General features: G+C 37.6%; 1 protein-coding gene across 1 annotated transcript in view; it reads left to right on the top strand.

Moving 5' to 3' along the window:
* Window positions 1–14,768, top strand: part of LOC113250607 (aldehyde oxidase 4-like) — a 55,221-nt gene that overhangs the window by 8,046 nt on the left and 32,407 nt on the right. Inside the window, exons 4-12 of the mRNA XM_026492227.4 lie at window positions 336–444; window positions 1,654–1,780; window positions 4,801–4,862; window positions 7,476–7,559; window positions 8,144–8,224; window positions 9,306–9,450; window positions 9,700–9,792; window positions 11,667–11,818; window positions 13,230–13,323. Of these exons, the coding sequence (XP_026348012.4) occupies window positions 336–444; window positions 1,654–1,780; window positions 4,801–4,862; window positions 7,476–7,559; window positions 8,144–8,224; window positions 9,306–9,450; window positions 9,700–9,792; window positions 11,667–11,818; window positions 13,230–13,323 (947 nt within the window). The remainder of the gene's footprint in view (window positions 1–335; window positions 445–1,653; window positions 1,781–4,800; window positions 4,863–7,475; window positions 7,560–8,143; window positions 8,225–9,305; window positions 9,451–9,699; window positions 9,793–11,666; window positions 11,819–13,229; window positions 13,324–14,768) is intronic.

Below are 14,768 nucleotides of genomic sequence, written 5' to 3' on the forward strand. Positions count from 1 at the left end.
GGTTTATATAAGTCAGTGTGCTGTCTCACTGACTTATATCTTATCTTAAGAATAAAAGACTTCTTCTCCCTAGAATGAGAAATAATAAAGAATGAAGGTCTCTTGGAGGTCTTACACAAAACTCTTCATTATTCTTTTTCTCCACTTCTCTCTACCATTTGATGCCAGCCATATGTAAGTTCTTTCCTAGAAACCTCTAGAAATCTATAGGTTTTTATCTAGTATTCTCTGTATTCTTAGGGAAATATAGTCCTGTGAGTTTTCCTGGACTCCCTGAATGATGGTTTTCACTCCCTATGATTCCAATGTGTTCTCTTTACAAATATCCATCGCAGCCACTCTCCAGTTACAGCGTGCTTGGTGCCCATCTGCTCTCTGTATGGGGCTGCTGTCACAACAGTGGAAGGTGTAGGAAGCATTCGCACCAGGATTCATCCCGTACAGGTCAGAGTGTAATGGGACTGGAACCAGATGCTGGTATAGGCATCCCACATAGTCTGCTATACTTGCACCAATTTTGAAATCCTCTGTGCTTCTAAATTTTCATTTCGCCATAATCAGTGCTTCATAATGAAGGTTCTTTTTAGAGACTGGTGTATAAACCAAGATTTCTTCTTTGTTTATAATATATCTTTACTTCTCTGCTCCATCCTTACCCTAAATTAAAACAATGACACCTTATACTATTAAAATTGATGGAAGCTACAAATTAGAGTTTTTTCCCCAGAGATTCGGTTGCTACACATTTACCATCACATTTACAACCAGGTTTATATGCCGCATCTGAAGCAACTTGCCATCTAGCAATAAATCCAACACATTTCCCTCTAACATTAGAACAATGTCTGTCCTTTCAGTTGAGCTACAGATGAAATATTTGCTTTCATCTTAGGGGTGAAACATTTGAAAAATGTTTATTTAAAGACATTGGAAACACACTTGAGCCAGCCAGTTGAGTAAGAGACACATGGGAAAGAAACACAAGAGGGACCCACAGAGTCATGTTCCCCACTTATTGTTTTGTTGTCTTTAAATGCATAAAAGTTGAATGTGCATAACTTAAATATATGAATGGCACAACACTACTAAATTACACTTTACAGTTTTCAAAGTATTTATATAGATTTTGTCATTTAGACCACCAAAAATTCTGTAATATAATGGTGAAGGGGATGAAAATGACCTGCCAGAGACTGCTAAGTGATTTGCATATACTTGTTCATTTATTCTCACAACCATCCTGCAGAATAGATAGCATTATTATTCTTATTTTAATGAAGAAAAGTCAAGTAAATCACCAAGGTCACACAGTTAATAGGTATGGTAGTGACTAAAACTCACAGGAGCGGGACTGCAAAGCATTTTTCTTGTACCCTAAGCTACACTTCCTATTTCACAGGTAAAGAAATCAGTCTAGAGACTAAAGTCACTTAATTAATACCTGCCACTAGGCTTTTCTTGAGGGGAGAAAAAATAAAAGGCTTTTTAAAATAGAAATATTTTCAAGAAATAGAAATATTTTTCTTCTAGAGTGACGTCTTTTACCCTGCACTCATTCCTGGAAAGCTAAATAAATAAGCTGCATTCCTTTCTAGCGTCCAAGGTAGGGAAACAAGAGGTTTGAAGCATAAATAACGTACTGTTTCCTCCCAGGAGAGACTTGCCAAGTGTCATGGCACACAGTGTGGCTTCTGCAGTCCAGGAATGGTGATGTCCATCTACACACTGTTGAGGAACCACCCAGAGCCAACCCTGGAGCAGATAACCAAAGCTCTTGGAGGTGAGCCTTCTTGGTCCTCTGTAGGCAGGGCCTAGGATGGAAAGTGCCCGAGCAACTAGAAAAGGAAATCCCAGCCCATGGAGAGACATTGTGGCACACATTGAGGTTCCAGGCACCTGGCTAACATGAAGGCCTCTTTAGTACCTTTAATACTTTCCAGGAAGTATTGCCTTCCTTTTGTGAGCAGTGATGCCAAGAACTGGGGCAATATTGGTTTCATTACAAATCTTGCTCCCTTAGTGAATCCCAGTGTCCCTCTACAAAAGGCATTCAAATAGGCTCTTTCTAACACTTATAATATTATCTCTTCCAAATGTGGAAATTTGGGTAGTAGGGAAGGATGAGACTTTGTTGTTTATTTTTAAATTAATCTGTTAGAATCATTTATTAACTCTACTTACTACAGTTAATTAAAAAAATTATAAAGAGGATACACTTTCAGATACTTTACTTTTTATGTTCTGGTTCTATTAGGAAGTCATGGGCAGCAACTAGTTATCACAAATAAACTTAGTGAGAAATTCAGTCTCCTAAAATGAAATAACTATCAAATTTAATGAATAAACACAATTTTCTACAAAACAAAACAAAAGCATATTAACAAATGTAGTTTTCTGTAACAAACATACTCACTTTCAAGGTAACTGTCCTCTAGTTCTTAGAAGAAAGCTGTGAAAATAAACCTCTAAATATTATAAGAAAGCTCCTTGTCCCTTTCAGTAAACAGACCTAGACAGAAATTCAGTGTTATGATGAAAAGATGTAGACTCAAACAAAGTAAAAATGCAACTTAAATTTTATGGTAAATGGTATATAAAAATTCTTTAGTATTTTCCTTTGTTTCTCAACAACCTCTTCATTGAAAAGTTTTTAGTTTCTTATAAAGTAGTACTAAAACTTTGGCCTATGGTTTCAATTATAATTTTAACCCAACCTGAATAGATAATCTTTATTCAATGAAATAATCCACACTAATGAAGAATTGAGAGCTTCAAAAAGCAGAGATCTTGTGATTTGCCCTACTTGTTGTTTAGAGAGTCTTAGAGAGATGGATTATTTCCTCCCAGATTCTGTGCCTGTAATTCACGTAACAACCATCAGGAGGTGGTGCTATAAAGTTTGGCTAAATTGATGAAGTAGATAACCTTATGTGGGATGTGGATAATTTGGAGAGTATATTTTGGTTCACAATCCATTTGCCTGAGCTCTTTCTAGAATTAAAAATGATAGCCACACTGATAACCTTCATGTCCATATTTTAAGGGAAACAATAACATAAAATAAAGTTCAAAGTAATGCAGTTAGGTATGGAACATATCTTCTAAAATGGTCAGCTGGTATAAATCACCACTTCATTTAATCTTGTCTTTCTCTTCAAGACTAAGGGAAACTTTTTTCTTTTTTTTTTTAATTTCCATCTTTTTTCCTTAGAATCAGAAGATTTTCTGCAGTGGCTACTATTAGCATTTCTGTGGTGGGCCTTTCATAGGGCTTGTAAACTTGTCACTGATTATGTGACCAAGAACAAAAACATGACAAAAAAACTCTCATACTAGATCTCTCTAGTGTTTAATGTCTGCATATAGTTTATCAGAGAGAAGGTGTCCATTGCCTCTTAAATACTTGTATCTCATGCCATGTAGTTATATTTTAGACATTTCTGCTCCTTTCCTCAGACTCCAAAGGGAGATTCTTAACTCACACACTGCAACATTCTTTCTTCTTAGCAAAAAGAAAGATAGATTGTATGTTCTGAATCCCTTCTTGAGCATGTAGTTTCTTCCTAAGCTGTTCTTGTTCTAAAAACAAAAACAGAGTATACCTGTTAACCACGTTTCCGTGTGACTCGCTGGCATCAAGCTGTTACACTTTTGGCTGTTTAAACCTACCCAATCCACACATTTATAATGCTTCTGAAATTGTTAAACTGAATTTTCACATAATCATTTAAAATCTATTTTTACTATAAAAATAACACATTCCTATTATGAAAAATGCAAAAAAAATAATCAAAAGGGAAAAAACTCATTCATATTTCTGCCCTCAGAAAACAACCACAATCAGATACTTCTGTTTCCTTTCAGTCTTCTCTATGCATAGTTTTTGTTTTCTTATTTTAAATACTTGTGGCTACTGTATATATGATTTTATATTGTATATACAATTTTAACAGTATAACCTAAGAATTTTTTCATTTTATTTGTAAAAAGACAGTCGTTTCCTCACCTTTTCCACCATGCTTTGGAAATATTGACTGATTAAAACAATACCAGGTACTTATTGAACACCCATTGTGCTGTACTGGAGGGCTCATGAAATCTAAGATACTCCTCACCTTCTGCAGGAACGTAAGATCCATTGAGGGAGATGAGCATGTACATAAATGACCCTAACTAGCACAACTGATGATAGGCCTGCAGAAGGATCCAGACAGTGAGGGGTACAGCTCTGGGTGGGGTGTTAGAGCAGACCCCATGGAAAAGGGGCCTGGGGCCCTGACAAATGAACATACTCTCCCTAAGAGAACATGTGAGAGGGAAAAGACTATTTAAGAAAAGCTTAACAAAGAGACACATGAGATGTTACAGGAGTGTAGCATTACATGAATTAGGACAGGGGTGGGAAATAAGGCAGGAAGAGTTGATTGGAAAATTATGGAGACCTTTGTGATATATCAGGAAGAAAATGTAATCACAAGATTTTTTTTTTTTTGAAGAACATCTCTGTTCCCAAGAGAAACAAAAAAAAGAATCTAATTACTAATAGATCTATTTCACTGAAAAAACGAAGCACAAATAGGGAATATATTTCATTACCATTCCTTCAAAATTGATCTCTTCTTTTTTTAAAAAAGACTTTATTTATTTGAGACAGAAAGAGAGCACGAGTGAGAGAGCATGAGCCGGGGGAGGGCAAAGGGAGAGGGAAAAGCAGGCCCCAGGATCATGACCTGAGCTAAAGGCAGATGCTTAACCAACTGAGCCACCCAGGTGCCCCAAAACTGATCTCTTCTTAATCAGGTAACTTGTGCCGCTGTACTGGATACCGACCAATTGTAGAAAGTGGAAAAACTTTCTGTGCGGTAAGTTAAAATAAAAAATTTTTTCAGTTGATTTAATATATTGATGAACATTTGCATAAAATCATCTCTTGCATTCAGTTATTTCTAAAATACCCTCATGTTGACCTTTCTAACATTTAAAGTTGTTGAATGCCACTGTTGGTATTTTTTAAATAAACCTTTAGCATGTATCTTCTTTAGCCCTAAATTAAGCACTTTCCTAAGAAGCATATGGTACTTGACTTCAAGAAATGCAAACTCTATTAAAGAAAATAATATAAACTAAGGAATAGTCTATATATAGACCATAATATAGACTATAGACTATAATATAGACTAAGGAATAGTCTATATATAGACTATAATATAGACTATAGACTATAATATAGACTATAGACTATAATATAGGCTAAGGAATAGTCTATATATAGACTATAATATAGACTATATAGACTATAATATAATATAGACTATAGACTATAATATAGACTAAGGAATAGTCTATATTATTTTAGACTAATAGACTAAGACTATAGACTTTTTAAAGAAAAATATATAGGCTAAGAAATAATAAAAACATAATTGAAAAGCAAGATACTAAAAGTTCAATATATCCTCTATACCATGTGTATCAGTTTTGAAGGAACATTGATTAAAGAGAATTAATGAGTGGGAAGGGAAAGGAAACATTGGAGAAGGGGAGTTTTGAGCTAGGTCTTAGAAGAAGTGATAGAAATGAATGGGTGAAGAGAGGCCAGTAGAAAATTCCAAGTAAGAAAATGCATTGAAGTAGAAAAAAGAAAGCTGTCCAAGGTTCCACTAGGAAACTGATATAGCTAAAGCATTAGGGAGTAAAAAGATATTATTCTGGGCTAAGGAATTTAGACTTAAAGTTGGTAACCAATATATAGTCATTGTCTGTTCTCAAGCTAGGAGTAACACGGGAACAGTATCTCAAAGGGAAAATTCTTGGCACCTGCCAGTAAGAAGCCTAAGCCTGAAACGGGATGAGGACATGGACTAGTGCAGTCCTCCATGAATGAGGGAATGAGGACCTAGACCAGTGTGGTAAATATGGACCCAAAAAGATAATTTTCAGGAAAGGGATTGCCAGAATCATAACCTCCAGACAATAAAGGATATGGTTAAGAAGAAATCCAAGTCATCCTCAAAGTTAAGAGATTAAGGGACTAGGCAGAATGAAGGAAATTGGGAAAAAATGATTAGTGTTTGGCACAGGGTGGGGGAGGCTGAGTTTTGAGATGTATTAAGTTTTCAGAATATTAAATATCAACAAGGTTTCAGTTAGGATGGATTTCTAGCACCCATTTTTTATGGTAAAAGTTAATTTTATATAATTTTGGTTAACCAAAACAATTCAAGTTACACAATTTAATTCCAAATACCAAAAAGTCTTTGGGAAAAAAATCTAATTTTAGACCAGTAATGAAGAATCTGAAAAGCTTTGCAAACTACAGCTATTTTGAAATCCTGGGTAAGACACCATTCATGATGAACCATATGAATGGCCAGTCTTCCACCATTTTAACTCACAAAAACAGCAACTTCATATGATTCATGCTTCAAACTAATACTATGTGATTATTTTCCTGGAGATCAAATCTACCCATACAAAGATCGATATTTTTATCTCACGCACTTGGGTCCCCACATTCAGCCATTTGTCACTCGTTCCTTATTGTGCACGGCATCGTCACAAAATCTAAATCCCTTCTTAAGTCTGTAGAAAATTCCTTATAGGTAAAAATATCAATCACCACTTCTGCAGTGCTTCCTATGTGTCAGACACAGTGTGTACCATTTGCATATTTAAATCAAACAGACCTGTTTGGGAGGGGTTTTATTTTCCTAATTTAACAAACTCAACCCAGTTACTATGTATTGAAGCAGAAACTAGAACCCAGGTCTCCTTTACTCCATGTACAAAGTCAAACCATAGGTCTCCAAAACACCCCAAAGCCTTGGGTTGCTTCTGCACATGAAAAGGACAAACAAGGATAAAAATAATTAGCTAGAGTTGCAGTACTAACCAGTGCATTCAGGCCTGGGGTCTGCATGAAGTGTCCTGAAAATTAAGGTAAATGGTTTGGGACTTGAATCATCCAAATAATTCAGAATAGCTCCAATAACACCCAAATAAAACTCAGGTTTTCAGTTTATTTTCCTTTGTGAATAGAAAGTTTTAAAGGCAGTTTGCCTCCCCGGGACTTTGTTAAAGATACATGCTGTATCACTCTTAGGATAAAGAAAAGCCATCTTTTTTGATTTTTTGATTATCACCTTGTTAACTACTCCATTGACCTCACTCTAGTGGAAGCTTTAGCTGGCTGACCCCACCTCCTCTGACCGTCTTCATGATCCCCTGGGATTTGAGTGACACATTAAGAAGACCCTATTACAGCATGGTTACATGCTCCCTGTAATTTTCCCTAATTGTTCAGTGATGGAATAGCTTGTTCCCCGCTCCACCCCATTACAGAGCCCTTGAAGGCAAGGACATGCTCTGTTACTTCTTCCATTGCTCCTGTGGGGCCTGGGGACTGAAAGTACTCAGGTTGATGTTTTAAGAACTGACCAGTGAATTTGTTTTAAATTCTTGCATTACTTCCTAAGGAATCAACTATTTGTGGACTGAAAGGATCAGGAAAATGTTGCATGGATCAAGAAGAGAGGTCTTTTGTAAATAGACAGGAAAAAGTAAGTATCTTGTGTTCCACTTCAGTTGGGATTAACTGAAAAATACCCACATAAATCCAAATGTATTCATTTCCTGTTCTTTTCAGTGAGTAAAGTAAAAGGAAGTGAATTCAGGAAGTAAAGAGTCTTAAAATGCTTCAAAAATTAACAGGCCCATGACTTTCATGAGGCCAATCACCACATAAGCATTTTCCTTCAGAAGCATTACAACTTTCTGTGCCTTAATCGGTGTACCACCACCCTTCCGCACAACAAGTACTATGAGAGCTGTAAGCAGTGCATCTTCATGCTCATGGCAAATGAGTATCTGTTAATAACACCTGAGACCCAGCACAGAAGCTTAAACCCTAGTTCCTGATGCCAAAAGAGGAAGCCCAGAGTCCAGTAAATCTGCCAGGAAACCATTACAGTCCTGTGAGGGTGGGAAGGACTCTACTCAGGGATATGCTGTGGCTCTGGCACCTCCATTTTGTGTCCAGCGTGTCAGAGGTGTGGCGCTGAATCTGAAGTCTCACACTTAGAAATTCCTGTACATCTTTCAGTAACGCTGAAGTTCCATTTGCGTTTTGTTTTGTTTTGTTGAGATGTGTACCAAACTGTATAATGAAGATGAATTCCAGCCCTTGGATCCATCCCAGGAACCTATATTCCCTCCTGAACTAAGAGTAAGACACTTCACTTTTGTTGTCTCATAACGTGACGTGGTACAAGCCTTTTTGCTGTATGTTCTGGAATCACTGAGTTTTAGACATTAGAATTTGGAAGTGTGTCCTATGTGATAACCCACTGTTAAGAATTTGTTCAGTTCCACTAAAAGTAATTTCAAGCAGATAGCTTACAAGAGTGGTACTGCCAGGACCTCAGAGCTGCTTTGGTTTACCCCTTCACTCAAAGATCCTGAGCTCAGAGAGTATAGGTAACTTACTCAAGGTCACATAGCTACACTGTGAGATATGGTGAAGCTATTTTGTAAAACGATACTTATTATAATGGAATTATATTATTCTTACTATTAGCCTATGTGATTTCAACTCAGGGAAGAGAAATAGAATAATATAAACAGTGTGTATGCTTATCATTCTATTCTATGACTATGCTCGGAAGAGAACGTGAGATGAGGGATATGATTCTACTGGCTTCCCAAAAGGTCACAATCCCCATGCACCCCTCAGAGTGTGAGAACTTGGACTCACTATTTAAAGAGTATACAGACACACGTGACACACACACACACACACACACACATAGAGAGAGAGAGTTGTAAAAAAAAAAAAAAAATTACGCTTTACCTGGTAAATGATGTAAGAGATTTTTCAAGGATAATTTTGCCTAGAAGCAATTTTTGTCATACCAAAACACCTAATCCCCAAAGATGAGGCCCCTTTGAGTCACTGTTAGGGCAGACCTAGAACAAGAAGCCTGGTCCTTTAATCTCAGACCAAGACACTTTCACTATACCATGATTGCCTCCTCTTCAGGCACTCACTTCACAAATATAGGTAGTTTGCTCTACTCTATATGCAGTTGTTGATGGACAGATACCTATTATGATGTTTATTCAGTGGTGCCCACATGGATCTTATCAATCTAAGTAGTTTCAAACAGGCCATCCTTTCCTGATCAATATAAGGAAGGTCACCTCAGAAAACTAAAATGACCCATCAGGCCATTTGGACAACCAGAGCAGTGGATATACTCATGGCATGTAGTTCAGTAGCCTTACTCAAAAGCTTTGTTTCTTTGCAGAGAATGGCAGAAGATCCAAACAAGAGAAGGCTGATGTTCCAAGGGGAGAGGACTACCTGGATCACCCCTGTGACCCTTAGTGATCTTCTGGAGCTGAAAACCAATTTCCCTGAAGCCCCCCTCATCATGGGGAACACTGCAGTGGGTGGGTGGTTTTTAAGCATGTTCCTTAGTCTAGCTTAGGTAACCTAGACATCTGTCTCTCTTTTTAAACTCTCATAAATGCAGTTCATTTTAATTAATAGATACCTGTGGTCCTTTAGAATGTTTCATTGTTTTCTTTTGCAAATATGTCATTTGCATCACAATTTTCACTCTAGATTATCAGTGAGCAACATCTGTTAGCACCCATTGACTTCCTTTTCTAATTGCTTTAAATGATTTTCTCTTTAAGGACCTAGCATTAAATTCAGAGGTGAATTCCATCCAGTTTTCATATCTCCACTTGGGCTTCCAGAACTATATTTTGTGGACTACACAGATGATGGTATGAACCTTCTTTTACATTGATCATTGGTAGGCTATGAGTAAGTATATGCACTGGGCTTATTTGAGCATTTCATAGAATATCTGACCTCATTTATTCATTCAGAAATATTTATTGAGCGTCTACTATGTGTCCTCTATGAGCTTTATCAAACTGAGAAATTGACTGAATAAGGAGACTTAAGACATTGGCTGGCTTGTAGGAAAGGTTCTTACCAGATATTACTCCCTGATTCAGAAATTTGCTCAGGGCTCAGCTTATACCCACACACATTCAAAAAATAAAATAAATTCTGGGACACAAAATTTGAAAATTTAAATTTAACTATTTATTTTTATGGTCTTTTCACAATTTACCAAACGCTTTCACATCTCTTGTTTCTTTTGATCCTCATGACAGTCCTGGAAGGCAGAGATAGCAGGTGGTAGCCTTGGTGTCTCCATTCTTCTAAAGAAGATAAAGAATCAAAGGACTTAAGTAAATTCCCCAGTTTCACACAGCTAACACATGATCGAATCAGGACTGGATTCCAGGGTTTCTTACTTCTAGTCAAGTTCTCCTTCCACATAATGCACTGAAAAAGGCTACCTGAGAAACATATCCAAACTCAGCATTTTAATAGATAACAGTGTATAGGTGGTAAACATTCTATTTTAGAATAACGTTCTCCCCAATGAGTAAACAGAAATCAAATTGTCTGCTTTCCCCTCTGATCTGCTAATTTTAAGTCAATCTGCCCATTCATTTTTTTGTTTTACCTGTTACAATGTTCATATCAGTGGACTCATAGGAAGAAATGGAGCAAGGGGAGGCCAGGCTGGTACAGGAGAGGGTTGGAAGTAAGGTGTGGAGGTACTTGGTTAGGGTGGGGTGGGAGTGAAGGGACTGGGGAGGAGGGAGAGCCTATAACACTAAGTCAGTGTTTCTCAACCTTTTCATTATTGTCTCACTAGGGAGCAATAGACATTTTCCCCCTAATCATCCCTCCATGAAATTTTAACACCATAGATAGACCATGTATCTGCTTATGTATAGTATGTATATCAGAGCTTTATACATCAAAAGAGTAAGATTTTCTTCACCCCCTTTGGGCTGGCATTATCCTCCTTGAGAATGCATGAACTAGATGATATCACTACTCAAGGCATTCCCTATAAGCACACTTTTAACAAAACTGACCCAAAGTACAGACAAGTGTCTATTCTTGTTCTGTTAAGGGAACAATATGAAGAGATGGCAGTAGAAGAAGGGTAAATGGGCAATGCAAATGCGTAGGTCACTTCCCACTTCAATTTAATGTTCTTTTAAAAGTCTTATAGAATCGGGGCACTTTGGGTGGTTCAGTTGGTTGAGCATTAACTCTTGGTTTCGGCTTAGGTCATGATCTCAGTGTCATGGAATCGAGCCCCACGTGGGGCTCTGTGCTCAGCACAGAGTCTGCTGGAGATATCTCCCTCTACCTCTCCCTCTCCCTTTGCTCCTCCCCCTGCTCGCCCTCTTTCTCTTTCTCTCTAAAATGAATAAATAAAATCTTAAAAAAAATAAAAACACAAAAGTCTTATAGAATCTTGACTGAAATTTTTATATTTGATCTATTTATTCAGGAAAACACTAAATTGGGAATTAAAGTAGTGAATTTCATATACCTGTGGTTGGTATGTCCTAAAATGCATGGCATATATGACTGTATACGTGACTGAGAAAAAGAATTTGTTACTTAATATTTGGGAATAAAGCAAATTGCCAGAAATATCTTCACCTTTTACTTTTTTAAGTTAATAAAAGAGAAGATATACTTGAAAGATTATTTCTGTGCAGCTCATGAATCTTGTTATAATTCACCTTCAGTTTATATTCCACTATCTTATTTTCAGGAGTGACAATAGGGGCAGGGTACAGCCTGGCCCAGCTGAATGACGCTTTACATCTTACTGTTTTGGAGCAACCAAAGGAGAAGACTAAGACTTACCGTGCTCTCCTGAAGCATCTGAGGACACTTGCTGGAGCCCAGATAAGGAATATGGCGGTATGCACCCTAGTGTGATGTGAAAGAAGCCACAGTTATAGACAGTCATGCAGTCTGTTCAGTTTAGCAAACATTACTCTGAAGAGAAATCCCCAATGTCGAACAAGTCTCTACAATGTAAGTGTGAGTGTGTGTATGTGCCCAAAGTGAGTTATCACACTGCATGTGTGTGTGTGTGTCCAAAGTGAAAAATGGCATATTATATCACAGGATTATGGTACTGAAGTCTGAAGATGCCCAAATTCTAAACCCAGCCTGTCGCCCATGAATGGTATGATCCTAGAGAAGCCACTTGACCTCTTTAAGCCACTATTTTTTCATTTTTTTTTTTTTAAAGATTTTATTTATTTATGTGACAGAGAGACAGCCAGCGAGAGAGGGAACACAGCAGGGGGAGTGGGAGAGGAAGAAGCAGGCTCACAGCGGAAGAGCCTGATGTGGGACTCGATCCCGGATCGCCAGGATCACGCCCTGAGCTGAAGGCAGACGCCTTAACGACTGCGCTACCCAGGCGCCCCTATTTTTTCATTTTAAGAGTTAAAGTTCAACCAAATGGGCTGTCCATGTCTAACGGGCTATGAAATATGTCTTATTCAAGGTATAGTAATAAGAGCCTCACTTTGAAAATACTCTTTTATGGCTGTTTCTTGTCTTAAACCTTTGCACTGAGCTCAGTTTCTTAACCCGTGCATCCCACATGCCTATTCTTGGTTGTCCCACAGTTGTCTAGCTTATTGAGGTTTCCTTATTATTTAAGATTTAAGAGTAATTGGTTTGGACCACTGCCCACTCCAGGTCTTACTACATGATGCCTTAGTCTTAGTCTTCTCCTTTGGTTGCTCCAAAACAGTAAGATGTAAGGCGTCATTTCTCCTGATTTTCTCGACCCCTATTTCTGTTGGTTCTCAAAATTCACTGTATGTTTTTACCTTCTGCATCTTCCGTTCCTTTTTCTGGACGAGGCCCCTCAAAGTTTCTCATTCAAGGCTATGTCTGAAGCTACTTTATTGGTGGTTTAGAGTAACAGAGGAGACTCTACGGCACAAGAGTACAGCAAGCATTTTGAATGGGAATGCTATATATCCCAGTTCTTCAGACTTTACTCCGAGTCTAGTCCCCACTTTACCCCCATATTATTGGACACTCATACTAGGGCCAGCTTTCAAGGGAATTTTCTTCCTCATTGCACATGGAAAAGGAACATTTGCTCAAGCAACAAGTTTGAACTGGGGTTAGGGGTGGGAATCTTGCACAATATGTGGCCTGACTCTATTTAGCTGCCCTAAAGCCATACCAGATCATTCTATGAAACAAAGAAGAGAATTAAAAAATTAAAACTTACCAAAAAAACTATACATAATTTCTTATTTGTCAAATAACTAGCTTAAAAATGTTATCTTTTTTTATTTAGACTTTAGGAGGACATGTGGTGAGCAGACCTAATTTTTCTGACCTGAATCCCATTTTAGCAGCAGGAAATGCTACCATCAATCTGATATCCAAAGGTAAGAGATAAGCCTTAGGCATTCTATTTTATAATTACCGCTGTCAGTTATGTAGCTCCTATCATAAACCATGAATTAGGAACCCAAGTATATCTAACTTAGACTCACTGAATATATAGGCTATATTACCTCAAATGTAAGGATGAAACCGAGATCAATTATCCTGTTCTCAGATGTTCTGTATCTTATAGATCAGTTACTGTACCTGAGAATTTTTCTTAACTATTTGTCCACATTTATGTATAGTCCAAATTGTAGTATCAAAGCATTTTTAAAATGAGATGTGTATCTGCAGTTTTAAAGCTTTATAGGACATTTCATTTCAGGGTTTTATAAAGATGGAAATTTTTTTATAGGACTTTTCATTCTTTTTTTTTAATATTTTATTTTTAAGTAATCTTATACCCAATGTGTGGCTCAAACTCACAACCCCAAGATCAAGAGTCGCATGTCTACCAAATGAGCCAGCCAGGCACCCCTAGGACTTTTCATTCGAAATAAAATCAAGTTTGTGGGGCATATTACTGATTACTTGTCTCTTTATTCAAAGACAGCTTGAGCTTTGCCAAGGGAAAATTATTTAAACTTAGTGAGATAACAATAAATGCATATTTAATTCATAGAGCTATTGATGTAAGATACCCTCTCTTTGATTAAAATCGCATTTTTAGGGGCACCTGGGTGACTCAGCCAGTTGAGCGTCCAGCTCTTGATTTCCTCTCAGGTCATGATCTCAAGGTCATGGGATTGAGCCCTGCCTCTGGCTCTGCGCTGAGCAGATAGCCTGCTTGGGATTCTCTCTCTCCCTTCCCTCCCCCCAGCTCACATGCCTGCTCGCTCTCTCTCTTAAAAAAAAGAAAAGAAGAGAAAAGAAAAGAAAGAAAGAAAAGAAAAGAAATCATATTTTTAAAAATACAGTGAATCAAATGAGAGTATTATAAACTATTTAAGAAAAAAAAGCTGTATATCAGGCATTTCACCTCTGTCACTTGTCCCATCTCTAGCACTTTGAACAGATCATTTAACCTCTCTGGACCTCTGGACCTCAGTTTTCCCATTTGTGAAACACATTGTACTAGGTTGTTTCCAAATAGCTTTAAAGTTTTTCAAGGCCAAAATTTGTGAGTGGTGTATAATGGGTGGTAAGAACCAGAAAATACTTTTCTTTTCTTGTTTTATTTAAGATTCTATTTATTTATTTGAGAAAGAAAGAGACAAGTATGAGTGGGGTTAGAGACAGAGGGAAAGGGAGAAGCAGACTCCCTGCTGAGCGGGGAGCCTAACACCGGGCTCAATCCCAGGACCCTGAGATAATGACCTGAGCCGAAGGCAAGTGAGAAACTGACTGAGCCACCTAGGCACTCCCAGAAAAGACTTTTCAGATTATCTGGCCCAACACCGTCGTTCTACAGATGAGGAACCAGAAGCCCCAAAGGTTCTGTGAC

Source organism: Ursus arctos, unplaced genomic scaffold (assembly GCF_023065955.2).
Source record: "Ursus arctos isolate Adak ecotype North America unplaced genomic scaffold, UrsArc2.0 scaffold_1, whole genome shotgun sequence".
Taxonomy (NCBI): domain Eukaryota; kingdom Metazoa; phylum Chordata; class Mammalia; order Carnivora; family Ursidae; genus Ursus; species Ursus arctos.